At 39.8% G+C, this 19,066-nt stretch overlaps 1 protein-coding gene across 2 annotated transcripts in view; it reads right to left on the bottom strand.

Annotated features, from left to right (window-relative positions):
- The window catches only part of SMG1 (SMG1 nonsense mediated mRNA decay associated PI3K related kinase), a 99,185-nt gene extending 80,325 nt beyond the window's left edge, over window positions 1–18,860 (bottom strand). The window contains exon 1 of one of the 2 annotated variants that reach the window (XM_006047005.3): window positions 18,476–18,860. In XM_006047005.3, coding sequence (XP_006047067.1) covers window positions 18,476–18,561 — 86 coding nt within the window. In that variant the 5' untranslated portion in view covers window positions 18,562–18,860. The remainder of the gene's footprint in view (window positions 1–18,475) is intronic. The other variant, XM_044935754.1, reaches the window with a different exon arrangement.
- Between the last annotated feature and the right edge of the window lie 206 nt (window positions 18,861–19,066).

Below are 19,066 nucleotides of genomic sequence, written 5' to 3'. Positions count from 1 at the left end.
CTTGCTCAAACTCATGTCCATCTAGTCCGTGATGCCATCCAATCATCTCATCCTCTGTCGTCCCCTTCTCCTCCTGCCTTCAATCTTTCCCAGCATCAGGGTCTTTTCCAATGAGTCAGTACTTCGCATCAGGTGGCCAAAGTTTATACTTTCATCAGGTGGCCAAAGTAGACACAAACTAGCTGTTTATATTTATTTTAGACTAGCGAAATTATGTTAGACAAAAAGCAAATCCAAGTGACTTTCTTATTCGAGTTCAAAATGTGCCATAGAGCAGCGGAGGCATCCCAACATCAACAACACATCTGGCTCAGGAACTGCTAATGAACATGCAGTGCAGCAGTGGTTCAGAAAGTTTTGCAAAGGAGACCAGAGCCTTGAAGATGAGGAGTGCCACCAGAAGTTGACAAAGACCCACTGAGAAGATCATCAAAGCTGATCCTCTTAGAACTACACAAGAAGTTGCCAAAGAACTCAACATCAACCATTCTACGGTCATTTAGCATTTGAAGCAAATTGGAAAGGTGAAAAAGCTCAATAAGTGGGTGTCGCATGAGCTGACCAAAAATTTAAAAAAACTGTCATTTTGAAGTGTCATCTTTTATTCTATGCAACAATGAACCATTTCTCAATCGGACTGTGACGTGTGATGCAAAGTGAATTTTATATGACAACCAGCAATGACCAGCTTAGTGGCTGAACCTAGAGACAGCTCCAAAGCACTTTCCAAAGCCAAACATGCACCAAAAAATGTCATGGTCACTGCCTGGTGGTCTGCTGCCAGGATGATCCACTACAGTTTTCTGAATCCCAGCAAAATGATTATATCTGAGAGTATGCTCAGCAAATTGATGAGATGCACCAAATACTGCGATGCCTGCAGCCAGCATCGGTCAAGAGAAAGGATCCACTTCTTCTCCACAACATCTGACCGCATGTTGCACAACCAATGCTTCAAAAGTTGAATGAATTAAGCTACGAAGTTTTGCCTCATCCGCCATCTTCACCTAGCCTCTCACCAACCAACTACCACTTTCTTCAAGCATCTCAACAACTTTTTGCAGGGAAAATGTTTCCACAACCAGCAGGAAGCAGAAAATGCTTTCCAAGAGTTCATCAAATCCCAAATTTTTACACCACAGGAATAAACAAATTTATGTCTCATTGGCAAAAATGTGTTGATTGCAATGGTTCCTATTTTGGTAAGTAAAGATGTGTTTGAGCCTAGTTATAATGACTTAAAATTCACAGTCTGTAACTGTAATTACATTTACACCTACCTAATAGTATGTTTTCCACCTCTAGTTCTCACCTCTATTCCATTTCTCCCCATACTACAACAAAAACAATTCTAATAAAACACAAATGTTTTGTCCTCCCACTGCCATTTTCATCTTATGGACCTTACTTCCCTTTTCAGCTAACTCTCCACACTCTTGTAATCCTTTTACATTCTGTGCCCCATTCATTCCATTCTTTCAGTGCCCCAGTCACCTTGCTAAAGCCTGTCTGCATGGAACAGCCTTCTCCTTGGCCCTCATTAATCTCTCAATGTCCTTTAAGCTTTAGCTTTCCTTTGCAAAGTTTCTGATTCCCCTGAGACTGACTAGGAATCCCTGTTACGTAAGTACTACCCGAAACCTAACAGTTCCTTAACTCTTACCCCATTGGAGAAGCTTATTTAACTGTGTTCTGCCAGGAGACTATAAAGTCCAGAAGGGCAGGAGCCTGTCAGTGTTGCTTATCACTGTATTCCCATTGCCTAGAGAGCAAAAAATTATTTCCTATGACTGCCTCTTCTCACAATCAAGGTCTTTCTCTTTAGAGTGCAGTCCCCTAACTTAACCCAACACTAATTTTTCTTCCAGATTCAACCCAGAACCCATACTCCCTCTCCCATATGTTCTATTAAAAATCAACAATGTTTTCTTGGTTATTTTCTACAAGAGCACTAATTAAGAGTAATAACTCCAAAAGATGAACTAATTTACAATCTAGAAAGAAAAGAACTGTTAGTTATCAATTCCAATTAGGAATATAAAATATACTGTGATTTGAGGAAAAAAAAATCCTATGATTCAATACCTTCTTTAAACTCTTACAGCACTCAGAGTACCACACTAGTTTGCACTTTAGTAGTTCTATACTAGCTTCAATTTGTTCGCTAGTTTGAGATGTCAACATTGAAGGCAGATGTACTATATTATCTAACACCACACACCTTTCATAGGGAAAGGAGAACAGCATGATGCTGCAAGGAGAGTGGAGGGAAACTAGATGATGACCTTGGATCAAAATCCATTATGATTATTTAAGTAAAAACTTTGTGTCTTGTAATACAAAAAAGAATTCAGTAATAGAAAGGGATGGATTCAGTAGTACATTTAAATGAATTCTGAATTTTTAAAATCTACTTAAATGCATATTACAAGTCTCATTTTTGTGCAAAGCATACTATCAAGTGAAAAGACCACTCACAAAACCAGAGAAAATACTTGCAAATCATGTATGTCTTAAGAATCTAGTATATAAAGAACTCCTATAACTAAGCAAGAAAACAATCAAATTTAAAAATGGGCAAAAGACCTGAATAGATACATGTCTCCAAAGATATACATACGGCCAATTAACACATGAAAAGTTGCTCAACTTCACTGGCAAATGCGTGCTAAATCACTTCAATTGTGTCCGACTCTGCGACCCTACGGACGGTAGACCACCAGGTTTCTCTGTCCTTGAGATTTCCCAGGCAAGAACACTGGAGTGGGTTGCCATTTCCTTCTCCAGGGGATCTTCCTGATTCAGGGCTGAAACCAAGCCTCTTATGTCTCCTGCATTAACAAGTGGGTTCTTTTAACACTAGCGCCACCTGGAGGAAAATGAAAATCAAAACCACAGAGAGAAAGCACCCATCAGAAGAGTCAAAAAATTTGTTAATGGTAAATAACTAATGTTGTGAAAGGTGGAAAATTTGGAGCCCTCATACATTACTTATGAGAATGTAAAATGCTAGAAACCACTTCAGAAACAGTTTGGCATTTCCTCAAAAAGTTAAACGGAGAAATACCACATGATTCAGCAAATCGACTCCAATTGACTCCCAAGTATATGCCCCAAAGAACTGAAAAATGTTCAAACAAAAACTTACACATCAATGTCCACCACAACACTATTTACAGTAGAAAAAGGCAGAAACTCAAATGCATATCAAACAATGAATGGATAAACAAAATGTGTAAATCTATACAATGGAAGATTACTCAGCCATACCTACTACAACATGGATGACCCTTGAAAATGTTATATAAGTCAAAGAGGTCTGACATAAAAGGCTACATATTACATGATTCCATTTATATGACATATCCAGAATAGACAAATCCAAAAATAAAGTAGATCTGTGGTTGCAAGGGGCTGGGAAGAGAGGAAAATTGGGAGTGATTGCTTAATTGGTACTGGGTTTCAATCTGGGATGACAAGAGGCTCTGGAACTAGATGTTGGTCACGGCTGCACACACTGTGAATGTATTTAATACCAATGAATTGTAAAATGGCAAATTTTATGTGTATTTTACCATAATTTTTTCAAAACTTATTTATAACATTCTTGAAAAGACAAAATTATGGGGGGGGGGGGAGACCAGTCGTTATCAAGGACTAGGAGAAGTTGACTACAAAAGGGAACAAGGAAACTTGGGGGTGTGCAGTGAAGGGGATGATGGAACTATTGATAGCTTGATTGTGGTGGTCATTTTTTTTTTCTTTACAGTATTTTCTTTACATTATTTCTTTACAGTAAAGATATAAAAATAAGTAAAAGACCATCAGGCTTCCCAGGTGGCACAGTGGTAAAGAATCCACATGCCAATGCAGGAGATGAAAAGAGACGTGGGTTTCATCCCTGGGTTAGGAAGATCCCCTGGAGGAGGAAACGGTAACCCACTCTAGTATCCTTGACTGGAAAATTCCATGGACAGAGGAGCCTGGTAGGCTCCAGTCCATGGGGTCACACAAAGTCAGACGCAACTGAGCACACAAAAGGCCATTGATTTTTAATAATTTGATATTTCATGTTTTACATTGCCTACCAAATTTAGCACTCATTTTCTATGGAAAAGCAAAAATGTAACACTGAATACTCTCCAGTGAAATCAAAGACTGTTAGTGTCTAAATTTACCAAACAGTAAAGAATTTACCAGATTCTTTACCACTGTGTCACCTGGGAAGCCCGATGGTCTTTTACTTATTTTTATACCTTTACTGTAAAGAAATACACTATTTCCTTTATGTTTGACTTACTGAGATATAATTTACATGCCCTAGAGTTCTTTTGAGTTTTGAGGAATGCAGATAGTACTTAGCACTAACTAAACTTCTCTTAGTGTCTAAACTTTAAGCTTGGGAAGGATTAACCTAGGCAGAGTACAGAAAGAAACCTACTCATATTGTCTACTCATTTTCAAAAAATTTTAAAGAGTCAAAGCACTCAGTTCAGTCGCTCAGTCAAGTCCAACTCTTCGTGACCCCAGGGACTGCAGCATGCCTGCAGCATGCCAGGCTTCCCTGTCCATCACCAACTCCCAGAGCTTGCTCAAATTTATCTCCATCAAGTCGAAGATGCCATCCAACCATCTCATCCTCTGACGTTCCCTTCGCCTCCTGCCTTCAATCTTTCCCAGCACCAGGGTCTTTTCCAATGAGTCAGTTCTCATCAGGTGGCCAAAGTACTGGAGTTTCAGCTTCACCATCAGTCCTTCCAATGAATACTCAGGACTGATTTCCTTTAGGATTGACTGGTTTGATCTCCTTGCAGTCCAAGAGACTCAAGAGTCTTCTCAATACCACAGTTCAAAAGCATCGATTTTTGACACAAGCGTCAAAGCACTATGGCAAGCAAAATCAGAAAAAGCACTGCCTGACAGAGAGGCAGGCAATCCACTTCTGATCCATTTTATATACGTTAAATATTATGTACTTCATCTGGCATAAATTCATATCTTACTAAGCATTAAGAATACTGATAGCTATAAAATCTGGTATGCTTTTAATCTTTGATACAAATATGAATTCAATTCTCAGTATTTAACAAAAAAATTTTGTTAATGCTAAATAATTGTTCATCTGAAGGCTCCCGAATCTAAAGCACCACATTAATTTGACTTACTCTCAAGTTTATATTTAACACAAGTTGGTTTACAGCCTTAAATAAAACCCTGCCTCAGCTACCATTTTTGCATTGCTTATCTTCCTCTTTTGTCAGCAAGTCCTGGAAGTACTTTAGAAACATCCCATTCAGCCTGGGAAATTGCCAAGATTGAAAGGAAATCTCTTACTCTATGACCTCCCTAGTAGAATAGGACAAAAAGACTGAAAGTCTACAAAGAAGCATGTCCCACCCCTCATATCCACCCAAAATCTTCAACTAAATGCCAAACATAGAGATCAGAGATCAGTCGCTCAGTCGTGTCCGACTCTTTGCGACCCCATGAATCGCAGCATGCCAGGCCTCCCTGTCCATCACCAACTTCCGGAGTTCACTCAGACTCATGTCCATCGAGTCAGTGATGCCATCCAGCCATCTCATCCTCTACCCCTGAGGATAGAGAAGATTAAGGAGAAGGAAATGGCAGCCCACTCCAGTATTCTTGCCTGGAGAATTCCTATGGACAGAGGAGCCTGGCACAGTCCATGGGGTTGCAAGAGTTGGACATGACTAAGCGACACCACCACCACCAAGAGATAAACACTAAAGGAATCCTAAAAGGAAAAGTCTTGAAACCAGATTGGGACTCTAATCCATGAAAAGGCAGAGTGTTTTATAAGAAATGTGTGAAACCATCTTTAAAAAGTCCTGAAAACTGACACTGGGGGAGGGGTGAGCAAAGCATAAACAAATCATCACTTTTTTTTTTTTTAATAGGTCAAGAAAAATGATGTGGTTGCCAAAAATCACTCATAACACATTAAGAAAACATAGTTCAGTTGCTCAGTTGTATCCAACTCTTTGCAACCCCATGGACTGCAGCACACCAGGCTTCCCTGCCCATCACCAACTCCCAGAGTTTACTCAAACTCCTGTCCATTGAGTCAGTGATGCCATCCAACCACCTCATCCTCTGTTGTCCCCTTCTCCTCCTGCCTTCAATCTTTCCCAGCACCAGGGTCTTTTCTAATGAGTCAGTACTTCGCATGAGGTGGCCAAAGTATTGGAGTTTCAGCTTCAACATCAGTCCTTCCAATGAATATTCAGGACTGATCTCCTTTAGGATGGACTGGTTGGATCTCCTGGCAGTCCAAGGGACTCTCAAGAGTCTTCTCCAACACCACAGTTCAAAAGCATCAATTCTTTGGTGCTCAGCTTTCTTCACAGTCCAACTCTCACATCCATATACGACTACTGGAAAAACCATAGCCTTGACTAGACGGACTTTTGCTGGCAAAGTAATGTCTCTGCTTTTAAGAAAACATAAATATTATGCAATTCGACAAAGATATTTTTAAAGAAAACAATTATCGAGTTAGGCTCTATTGCCATAATGGTATGGTATACCCTACAAGTCCCGGACATAGTCAAGGATTTGGGCAACAAGAGAGCAATATTCTAACATGCACCTCTTAACATGCATCACATATCTCAAATATAGTGGCAAGCATGGAAAAGACACTGAATTTCATATTCCACACATGGTTTTCAACAGAGATATTACCAGAAATATCTTTAGCGCATTCTCAAATTAAACACGTGACCCCCCACTCCAACCCTCTTAAAAAATAAATACACCTAAGAGAAACCTAAACTTCTTGGTTTTACTTTTAACTTTACCAACACAACTATACTAAGACAGCAACTGGATTTTTAAATGGACCCTGATTCCTTTCAACATCTCCAGTAACTCCTCTAGGACCTATCGTCTTAGGTATCCTGGGGTAGGAAATACACTATTAACACCAAATTGGTGAAGAAACATACTACCTGTAATCAGTGATAAAATATGTATAGTAAACCCTCCTACCTAAACACTGGAACTTCTTTTTCAGAGTGTTCCTGAAACAGCCACATCCTCTCATTTGTTGTTCAGTCGCTCAGTCGTGTCTGACTCTTTGTGACCCCATGGACTGCAGCATGCCAGGCTTCCCCGTCCTTCAACCATCCCCCAGAGCTTACTCAAACTCATGTCCATTGAGTCAGTGATGCCATCCAACCATCTCGTCCTCTGTCATCCCTTTCTCCTGCCTTCAGTCTTTCCAACATCAGGGTCTTTTCCAATGAGTCAGCTCTTCCAATCAGGTGGCCAAAGTATTAGAGCTTCAGTATCAGTCCTTCCAATGAATATTCAGGACTGATTTCCTTTAGGATTGATTGGTTTGATCTCCTTGCAGTCCAGGGGACTCTCAAGAGTCTTCTCCAACACCACAGTTTTAAAGCATCAATTCTTCAGCGCTCAGCCCTCTTTATGGTCCAACTCTCACACCCACACGTGACTAATGGAAAAACCACAGCTCTGACTAGACGGACCTTTGTCCAGTAAAGTCTCTGCTTTGTAATATGCTATCTAGGTTTGTCTTCCAAGCTGTCTAGCTTTTCTTCCAAGGAGCTGCTACTGCTGCTGCTAAGTCGCTTCAGTCATGTCCGACTCTGTGCGACCCCATAGACGGCAGCCCACCAGGCTCCCCCATCCCTGGGATGCTCCAGGCAAGAACACTGGAGTTGGTTGCCATTGCCTTCTCCGTCCAAAGAGCTAGTGTCTTTTAATTTCATGGCTGCAATCACCATCTGCAGTGATTCTGGAGCCCAAGAAAATTAAGTCTGCCACTGTTTCCACTGTTTCCCCATCTATTTGCCATGAAGTGATGGGACTGGATGCCATAATCTTAAGTGTTTTGAATGCTGAGTTTTAAGTTTATGTTTAAGTATCCTCCCTACATAGTTTTTTGAATGCTGGAATGTTAAGTTTATGTTTAAGTATCCTCCTCTACTTAAACATAAACAAATAAGGTCTCATAGATATATCTCAAAAAACATGGACTCCTAAATCAAATAACTGGAAAATGAAGATACTTTTCACAAAAACCACATTATTCTTTCAACTGTAGAAATATTTATTAAATGAAGTCAGTTTGGGGTAGTTACTGAAACATACTAGTAAGCAGCAATCAAGAGCCAGGAAACACTGCTCCCACTGTGCTCAGCAGGAGCCAGAAATACACTGAGGTATTTAAAGTAGCCATAAGTTTGAGAAAGCTATGAAATAGTTCAAAATCATCACTTAAGCCACTTTAAACTCAAAAGGCCTATACAAACTCAAAAAGCCTATACAAACCCTATCTTTTTCTTCTAGTACATTTTACACTAAACACACAGGTATCAGATTGATTTAAGTGGTATAAAATAAAAACCTTACAATGATAGAAAAAAATCAGTTTTTAGATATGAAGTTCCTTAGGAGAGAGCATTGACCCATTCTGAGAAATTCATAGTGCCATAATTTAAAACAGTACCAAAATTTCATGATAGCTTAATACAGTATATACATTATATAATGATATACAATTTCATTAATTCATATCTGTTTAGATGATATATATGGTCCTTTTTTTTTTTTTACATACTTCAAACTATTACACTGGCCCTTTTCAGGATTCCCCCAATCCCTTTTTTTTTTTAGATTTTTTTTTTTTTAAACTTTACATAACTGTATTAGTTTTGCCAAATATCAAAATGAATCCGCCACAGGTATACATGTGTTCCCCATCCTGATCCCCCAATCCCTTTAAATCAAAGATACATGCATACTAGAATAGGGGAGAAACACAATGCAGCATTCAACTGATGTTCCTGTAAGAATTAGTTCTTAAATTCCAACTGTATAATGAAAGTTAAGCAAGGTACAAACTACCTTCTAACCCACCCCATCTGTATTTAATTCCACTGCACCTTCTCTACAATAAATGCGGTCATCAAGATTAGATTATTTTTGCTGGCCCACAATTTCAACTGGTATCAAATTCTAAGAGTGTGACTTATAAGATATAGAGAAAAACAACAAATTTAACAATTATATGAGCTTCCAGTCATATATCCTCTGTGAGACTTGACATAAATGTCCTTTATGAAATTTTTATAAGTAACTACACACATATATACACATTGTGGTACTTAGAGTCTTAGAAGAGAAAAATTAAATTTGAACTTGAGTCTAGGTATATGTGCGTAGTCAATTCTAAAACTCTTTGAGGAAGAGATAAAAGAGGGACTTTCTTTAAAATTCCTAATTTGATTCAGATGTGGCAACATAAGTATCATTTGTACAGCACTTGATAGTTTTGTAAGTAATTTCCCAAACTTTATCTTTAACCCACACAACCCCATTATCTTAGGAAAAGCAAGAATTACCTCCTGAGGGACAGATGGTAACGTCAGTACAAAAGACCTCTATCTTCTCACGCTTAGTACACTGCTGTTTTCATGACACCAGCCTCTCAAGACAAATATTTGTAAAGAAAAAAAACTAAAAATGCACACATTCTTAAAAGCAAATATATCTTAGAGAAGAATCTAAAACACTCTCGTTCTATTTTTAACTCCTCCAGTGTAACTGTACTAAGACAACAAGTGGATTTTTAAATAGACTAAAAGAGGGGGGAGAAGAGCACTGTAGTATAAGTTTTATATCTTCAATAAGATTACAATAAAAACACAGGGAACACTAGCATTATAGAAGCTATGCAAGATAGGCCACTTTAAATAAAAGGACACAATCTTTATTAAGCACAAATTTATCTTTAATTCCAGTATTTTCAAAAAACAAGATACCATATATTAAAATGATCTCAGTATTTCAAATAAGGACAATTAATCATTTCTAACAGTCAAAAGTCTAACTCAAGTCCTACAAAAACAATACAAACGGTGCCTCAAGGTAGATTTCTCTATAAACCAGACACTAAATCCCAAGTTTCATTACCTTACTTTTGGGAAATCATTTTCATTTTTCTTTACATTTACCAAAAGAATAGAAGGACAGCAAGAAAATCAATCTTTTTAGAAAATCCAGGATGTGTTTTCTTTCCGATTAAATATGTATTAATTCATCTTTACTATACTGTGTGATACTGGTAATCATCTTTGAATCTTTTTAGTCATCTAATCAGAAGAGAGTCCCATTATACAGAGGACAGAAAAAAGTCTGACATCTTTCCTCAAATTAATAGATTTTTCTGCTTAATTTCTGACAAATCCCAAGAAGTCAACATACACTCTGTCATTAGAGCAATGAGTCTGAATTTTCAGCATTAGAATCAAAGCAAAGAGACTAGAAATAAAGTGATATAATTCAGACAAGGATTCCAGGTCTAATGTTATCAGGAATATAAACTACGAAGACCTTCAAGAAACAGAAATAGCAAGACTCATGAGCTGTTCCAAAGAACTAAATATTACAAGTTGAAAATTAAAATTCCAATCACACACACACCATATACACACATCTTTTAAAATCAGATTAAAATACTAAAAAGAAAAATTTTCAATTAAATTTAAATAAGAGGGAAGTTTTTTAATTCAAAGAACTTCAGCAGTAAAAAAATAAAATTGTTGTCACTGCTGTCAAATATGGAGGAAAAACTAAAATATATCACGATATAGACCAAGACATGCTTACTATTGAAGCCTCTTGACTAATCTGCAGGAAGGTATTAATATAGATACTACCCAAAATAAATATATACTAAATACTAAGCTTAACATTTTTTTTAATCTTTATAAATATACCTATAATTCAGCCACTGCAGAGCCTACAATAACTTTCTCGTGGACCTATAAGAGCACTGTCAAGGTTCTTTATTGATTAAAAAAGGTAAAGGAAAAAAAAATAATGCCTTTCCTAATTAAAAAAAAAAAAGATACAGCATAATTTAGGAAACTCCATACCAAAAGTCATTAACTCCTTTTTTGGGGGGGGGGGGGGGGGGCCCTCCAGGCTTGTGGGATCTTAGTTCCCCTACCAGTGATCAAACCCAAGCCCCAACTGTGAAAGAGCTGAGCCCTAACTGCTGAACCGCCAGGAAATTTCCTGGAAACTCCTCTTTTGAAAAAGATTTTAATAAACACAGAAAGTCTGTAAAAGGTTTTTACATAATAAACAGGAGATTCCAGACATACTATGAATAGCAACATTAACTTCCAAAGGAATGATTTCTAATAGGGATACAATCTCCTTTTTTCAAAAGGTGTGAAGATTACTATGAAAGAAACTTGTTGATCTTGGAATTTGGGGTTTCAGTCATTCCCCAATCAGTAGGCATACAACTGGCAAGAGGTTTGTTTTCTCAGGCATTCTAATGGAAGGCCAAAAGAGGCTCAATCCAGTGCTTAACTTTTTCGTGATTCGACTACTTAAAATAATGTATAAACAGATATGGGATAACCTGTCACTGTGTAAACTAACTGTCAGTGTGTAAACTAACTTGAAATACGTGAGCAGAGACTTCCCTGGCGGTCCAGTGGCTATGGCTATACACTCCCAATGCAGAAGCCCCGTGTTCAACCCGATTGGGGTACTAGATTCCACATGCAACAACTAAGATCCAGGACAACCGACTGAATAAACATATTTTTTTAATAAATAAATATGTGAGCAAATTATTTCTTCAAGATGGATAGAACTCCATGGCCCTAGTCTGATCTGGCCACCTGAGCCCACTAAAACACTGTCCCTTTGAACTTGTTCAATCAACTTAATGAAGTTGCTGCCTCAGGCTAACCACGCCACTGTATAAGGAACAGTTTCCCTCAAAATGTCTCCTACAGTAACAGTGTTCTAAGCCCTGAAGTAAAACTCTGAACACAAAAATAAACTTGCAGAATTCCATTTTCACATATTTAGATGAGAAAGAACACTCAGATTTAGAGCGTTTACTATTTATTGATGCATTAGTAGGGAAGGAGGGATACAGAGGGAAAACCATAATGGAGAAGATACACAAAAAACTCACACAGTGAGTATTATTAGAGAAGTTATTAGAGAAGGCTGCTGCTTCTCACTTAGGGGGTGGCAATTAGGCTGTAACAGCATGAAAACACCCAGGTCAGGCACTCTGAGAACAGCAATCTATGCGGTAGCTACACGCAAGAACAGGATATTCAAAGGCCCTAAATAAGGCAGAAATTAGTCTGGGGAGTGCTTTGGGGCAAGTACACAGAAGCAGCAGAGAAAATAACTCACACTCAGCCCTCGGGGATTTAACTAGTTGGGGGAACAAAAAAAAAAAAAAAGACTGAAGTGCCTAGCACAGTCAGCTTTCACTGTAGATCTGTAGCAAGATTTGGAAAGAAGGAGTACAGAGGGCAGAGGCAGGGTAAGGATCTTAATGAACGCACAATGCTTACATTAGAGACAGCACGAGAAACAGTAGGTGCAAGAGGCCACAGAGAGGTCTGTGAACCTGTACCTCACAGGAATTAAGTTTAGCCAACAAACTCAGAAGAGCTCCTATGTGTCCAGGACTCAAATGCCTGAAAAGGTTAACAGTAGATCCATCTGAAACTACTTTCACAAAGCTCTTCAGAGATCCCAAGTTTGTTTATAGCAAAAGAGGAATAACAGAAATATATTGAAGATGATAAGGTTATAAATCTGAAGAAACCATAAGTTGGTAATAAATTACAAGATAATATTCAAAGATTTCCTTTCTATAATAACTTTAAGGCAAGATCCACGTGTACAGTCTGCCACGGTTCTGTTTTGGTTTGGTCTGGTGGTGAGGGTGGGACAAGGTGCAGTGGGAAGGGAAGTTATCCAGCTGCAAAGTCATTGTGTATCTGTATCTTGATCAGGGTCATGGTTACACAGGTGCATGCATTTGTGAAATTCACCGAATCTACACACGGATTTTTTCTCAAAAGAGTAAGAAGCTCAAAAAAAAATTCAACTAAGAGAGGAAAAGTACAATCAACTAATACAAGATGGAGCAGAAATAACATAATAAAAACATACATGGGACTTCCCATAATAAAAACATACATGGTCCAGTGGTTAAGACTCTGCCTTACAATACAGGTGACTAAGACCCCAGGTGCCACAGAGTAACCAAGCCAACACGCCACAACTAGAGACCCCATACCCTGCAAATACTGAGCCCATGAGCTACAAGTAGACAATCCACATGCCACGATGAAAGATTACACATGATGCAAGGAAGATCCTGCATGCCACAACTAAGACCCAAGGCAGCCAAATAAATAAATATATTTTTTAAACGTACACACACCTGAAACTAATATGCTGTACGTCAATCATACCTCAATTTTTTAAAAACCAAGAAAAACACAAATATCTCCATAAAAATTTAAGAGGTTATACTCGACATTAAAAAAATTAACAAGCTGGAGTATTTCATACAGGAGTTAAATCACAAAATGTCTGCAATCTTCACTGTTAGACCTCTATACAAGAGAGAATATGTTTTACTTTGTAGTCCCCAACATAAAATGGATTTTAAGAAAACTTTAAGACAACCAAAGACAGGTAACCAAAAAAACAATATGAAAAGACACCAAACAAATGACAGCTTGTGTGAATCCATAAAGAGAGGTCCACTGAAAACTGTCTCAGGGATTTATTTTAGGTTTCATTATTAGGATTGGCAAAGAAATGCAAATAAGTGAGTACCAAGCAATGAAGGTGGGAAAGCCTAAAAGTTGTGAGAACTCAATGTTGACAAAAAACATCAACAACACTCCATTTTATGTATATGATCATTCCATATAATGTAACTGCCCTAACCTGAACTGAATTGTGAGCAGGTTTAAGGATCACTCTAGTGATCACCCTCAATCAACACCAAATAACAAATGAGGGGCTTTTGCTTTTGAAATTTCCATATATTGAGCTGAATACCTTTGTCTGAATTTAAACCATGAATTATAAACAGTATTCAGGTCCTTAACAGTCTCTGTCTAGTGTTCAACTGCCTCCTACTGGGGTTACACTTACATACACACACCCCCTCCCCCCCAACAATCCTCAATTATGCCACTTCCATGCTGGTAAAACTTCAATGGCTCCCTAAAGTCTTTCCAAACACATTTCCAATATGATTCAAGAGCCACAATACAGCCCCACTCCAGCTCTTAAGCTTCACTTCTTATTTGTATCACATTTCAAAAATACCCCATCCTTCTAACCAATATGGGAATCTTTTTTTTTTTTTTTCCTACCAAAGACAGCCTGTATTTTGCCATTATCTACCTCCTTCTATTTTTGAGATCCCCTCCAAATTTACTGTCAAAATAGAACAGATGAATTTCATGGCCCCGCCATCCCCCACTCAACTGTATGTATAGCTTTCCCTCCTCTGACTCTCCAGGTTTTAAACTGTAAATCACATGTAAAAAGAATTATATCAAGAATTGTATCACAATTAATATCCATATAATGCTCTACCTTTTACAAAGCCCTTTCTTATCTCCCATACCAACCAACAACCTCCTTAACGACAGTGGCTCTATTAGTTATAAAAATCCCTACAGCATCTCTATTTTCTGAAGCAGAATATTTTCATTGAATTAGAATATTTCAGTCTCTGTCTCTTAATATTTAAAAAAAACCCTTCAATTATACTCCAATCTTAAAAAAGGACCAAAAAAGAAGAGGGAGAAGGGTTCAGTTTAAAGACACAATTATTTCATAAGGAATATTATTTTATTCTATAATTAAAAAATAAACTTTTCCCCTAAATTAAACACCCATACATAATCTCTGAAGCTCCTTAATGTCCTTGAAAAAAATGTGGTACTGAACTGGCAATCTTTAAATTCTGTCCAACTAAAGCTCTATTTATAGTTGTAAAATGTACTTCAGTCTATCATGCATCTATGGATATCCGACAGTACAGGTTCATAAAAGGCTGAAACAGACAACTCTAGTTTCAAAAATCCAGCTTCTCACAATGCCAGACATACTAGTTTCTGGCTTTTCCATTTTCACAGGCCTCTTCCCTATCTTCTGGTCTGTGACAATAGAGAATGAAGGTATTTGTACTGTGAGAACTTCAATCTGTCTACATTTTACCAAAAGTGGAAGCTGTTTTTAATATACAGCTTCATCTTTTTAGAACTGTAGAAAGATCTTAAGTTTGAGCACAGTAAGAGACCAATATATATCTGTTAAATAAAGTCTTAAGACTCCTGAGTGTGGAAGTAAAATTATGTGTTTTGGGTTAACCTGAACGCTTCCTCTTGTTTGTTGAACTACTCTGTATTTCACTCCAATGTCAAATTAATCTTTTCATCTGGAGTATTAAAATGAACAATGTAATTATACATTGAATTTTTTTTTCTTGGCTGTACCGCAAGATATGCAGGATCTTAGTTCCCTGACCAGAGATGGAACCCATGCTCCCTGCAGTGGAAGCCCAGAGTCTTAACCACTGAACCGCAAGAAAAGTCCTATATACACTTAATTTTTAAACAAATCATTCTGATCTCTATCTTGACTGGTGTACTTAGAAGATTACTTTCCAAAATAAAGTCAAGAAAAGGAGAGACTGGTCAGTGGCAATAAGACCACCCATTTGCCTAATCATTCTTAACTGTTAAAGAACAGTACAGTAAATGAACCCTATAAGACACAGCTATAAAAATGCTTTCTGCTAAGATATATGCTTTTAGCAAAGGTGGGCTTGCTCTGTTGCCACATGACACAAGTCTACTCAGCCACCTGGAACACTTCCTGTCAACATGTATGAAGTATCATGTGTGGCCATCACTAACTGAACAATTTCCAGACTGACAAACACTGAAAAGAAACCAACCAAAAGTCACCTTTTTAAAATCCTGCTTTTTAAAAAGTCTAAATTAAGGGAAAGAGAACCAAAATAATAAGAGGACTGGCACAGAAAGGCAAATCATTTTTTAAAACCAAAATGATTCTGATGAACCATAAGGAATCTGCTTGCATTTGAAGGTGCTGAGAGAAATGAACCCCCATTTAAACAAGGGGGAAAATTGACCTCCATTCTCTCAGTTAACTGGAGTCTGTCACCTTTCTAAAGTGAAGAGGGAACAGAATAACAGCAACCTCAAATTTAACTCATGAAAATTTATGACTTGGCAAACACCTGAGTTTTTTTTATTGGCTATTTAACAAAACAACTAGGCAACCATGCAAAGAAATCAAGTTTTGCTAAGGTATATTGTCAGTACTTTTCTGTTCTCTCCTCTGAAAAAGTATTTCCAACATCCTAATCAACTCATGGGCTGTCAAGGTGTCTCAGTGGTAAAAAAAAAAAAAAAAATCCACCCACCAAAACAGGAGACAGGGGTTTGTTCCCTGGGTCAGGAAGATCCCTTGGAGAAGGAAATGGCAACCCACCCTAGTATTCTTGCCTGGGAAATCCAACAGACAGAATAGCCTGGCATGGACACAGTCCCTGGGGTCGCAAAAGAGTGGGGACTAAAGAAGAATCAACTGTAACCTAGGAAGTAAGTTCTGAGACTTTGTAACAGAGCACAGCTTCAAAGAATACACAGCCTACCTGACATACAGCCAAGAAATAAAGTATTTAAAAGAAGAAAATAGGAATAAAATTAATAACTCATGTATATATTTCATAACTATATAAGCCACTCTGCTTCGTATCAGTCGAATGAAGCCAGGTGATCTCAACCCATAGCTGCAACTATGCTACTGCATTTATTCAGAGCCACAATCTACAATTTATTCTTTTCCAGAAACTCTAGGACTATTTGTGAAGGGCACTTTAGTCCTCTCTAAAGGGATACCATGTACATTCTTTTACATATGCTGACCACAGTACTGAAAAATAATGGAAGATCTGTCAAAGACCTCTCAAATGTCAAATCATACTCATTTATCATGTAGTCAATAGGTGAAAAAAAAATTAAATTTACACATTACAACAAGCATATAAAACAACTAAGAATGTCAATTACAGATTTTTTTTTTAAATACCAAACTAGTTAACTGATTTTATGTGAAGCATGCACAAACCCTAAGTGGCAAAGGAAGAGTAAAACTATGCTTTCCAAACTTAAACTACTTAACATCTCAATTCTAGGCTCAAGTATTAACTTTTAAAGTCACCTGTTCTCAACAGACACTGTATTTGGAAAGGCATATTAAACAGAATAAGATGTGTACCACTCATTAGCCAAAAGATTATTTTTATTTTTCTATCAAGTCTTAAGTGTTACATTCTAACATCTCACTAATTTCCAAACACTGCTGGAATTACACATACCATTAAGAAGCAAAAGTCATCCCAACAACGCGTGTGTCTAACATTTATCTGCCGAGTTCCTAGGTAATCATAATACATGTGTGCGTCAAAGTATGAGAGCACAATGAATCAACTAACCCTAAAATATTACATACGTTTAGGGAGTTCTTCTAGGCACTGGGCAAAGTTCCAAAAGTCTATTACAGGCACTTATTCGGTAAGAGAGGTAAGAATAAATCAGTCCTAAATAAGGTACAACTGCCCCATGATTAATCAGAAAGACTTGAAAATTAATTTTTTTTAAAGTCAATGTTCCTTAAGGAGTTCCCTGGTGGCCTAGTGGTGAGGATTCCCGGCTTTCACTACCCAGGCCCAGGTTCGATGCCTAGTAGGGCAGCTGAGATCCTGCAACCAGCGTGGGGAGGCCAAAAAGAAACAGGGAAAAAAAACAAAAAAACAGTCGGTTTTCCAAATACCCACTTCCAACTAGGCCCCAAACCTTTCTAAAATCAAAACAAATTCTCTACTCCTCTAAACGAGTGTCCGCTCAAGTGTCCAGGTAGGAACTGCTCTCCGCCCAAGTAACTGCCCCTGCACTTCACTCTTCAGCACCAGGGTCGGTCGGTCCCCATTAACACAGTCACAATCTCGTCTCACGCCCCACAACTAACCCTGCTGTCAGAGTAAAGACTCGGGAGTGGTGGGTGTTTTTTTTGTTTCTGTTTTTGTTTTTTTTTTTAAGATTAACACGTGGGGGGGTCACAATAGAGATCGCTGTTAAGGAAAAATCTTTCACGTGGGGGCTGAGAGGGTGAGGGATCAGGGAAGTTAATGGATAAACAGGGTCCAATGCTCTCAAGATCCCTCAAACTCAACGCCCATCTTGAGGGGAAGGTGGTAAGTCAACCCACCCCCACAACCTGGTCCCCCTTCCTTCACCCTCCTGAACCCAATTCCTAGGCCAGTGCCTTCTCCCAGAGCACCGGGTTCTCGACTCCTGCCCCCGAACTCAAGCGCAGGGAAAGGGGAGGCATTTAGGCCTCGCCTCCCAGCGGCCTTCCTCCCCCGGCCGGGGCGGGAGGGGACCCAGGAAGCCGCGCCCGGTTTTCAGTGGGGGGGCGGGGGGGGTGTGGAGAGCCTAGGCCGCGCCTCCCACCCCGGCGGTCCTAGGCCTCGGCCCGCCCGAGGCGGGGCCCGGGGTCGCGGCGGCGGGCTGGGCTCCGGCTCACCTACCTGGGTTGCCAGTCATTCCAGCTCCGCGGGTACTTGGTGCCGCCGCCGCCGCTGCTCAGCCGAGACCCCGGGGCTCTGCGGCTCATTACCTTCCCCGACACGACATGGCCAAGCGCCGCCGCCCGAAGAAGCGCGAGTCGCCGCCCGAACCGGCCGCCGCCGACACTCCGCTCCGGCCCGGGGCTGAGGAGGAAGCCGAGCACCAGCAGGAGGAGGAGGCGGCGGAGGGCGGGGGAGGCGGACGGCCGTTCCGGGTTCCGCCTGAGCCCGCAGCGCAGGACGAGGAGGCGGGAGTGCCGCGGCGCGAGGGAGGCGGAGGAAGGGGAGGCGACTTCTCTTCCAGGGCCGTCTGCGGCCCGCGACGCCCGGGCCCAGGAGGAGGAGGAGGACAGCGAAGAGGAGGCGGTGGCGACGGCGCCCCACGTTCACCCAGCCACTGCTTCCCCGCCTCCCGGCTCCGCCCGCCGCGCCGCCGCTGCCGCACGGCATGCTGGGAGAGAGGGGCGGTGCCGGCGCCCGCCGGGCCAGGGCAGAGGGGCGGGGTCAGATCAGAAGGGCGGGGCCTGGGGCGGGGCCGGCGGGGCCGGCGGG

Source organism: Bubalus bubalis, chromosome 24 (assembly GCF_019923935.1).
Source record: "Bubalus bubalis isolate 160015118507 breed Murrah chromosome 24, NDDB_SH_1, whole genome shotgun sequence".
Taxonomy (NCBI): domain Eukaryota; kingdom Metazoa; phylum Chordata; class Mammalia; order Artiodactyla; family Bovidae; genus Bubalus; species Bubalus bubalis.
The sequence above is the reverse complement of the archived record's forward strand: the minus strand, read 5'-3'. Positions and strand labels throughout refer to the sequence as shown.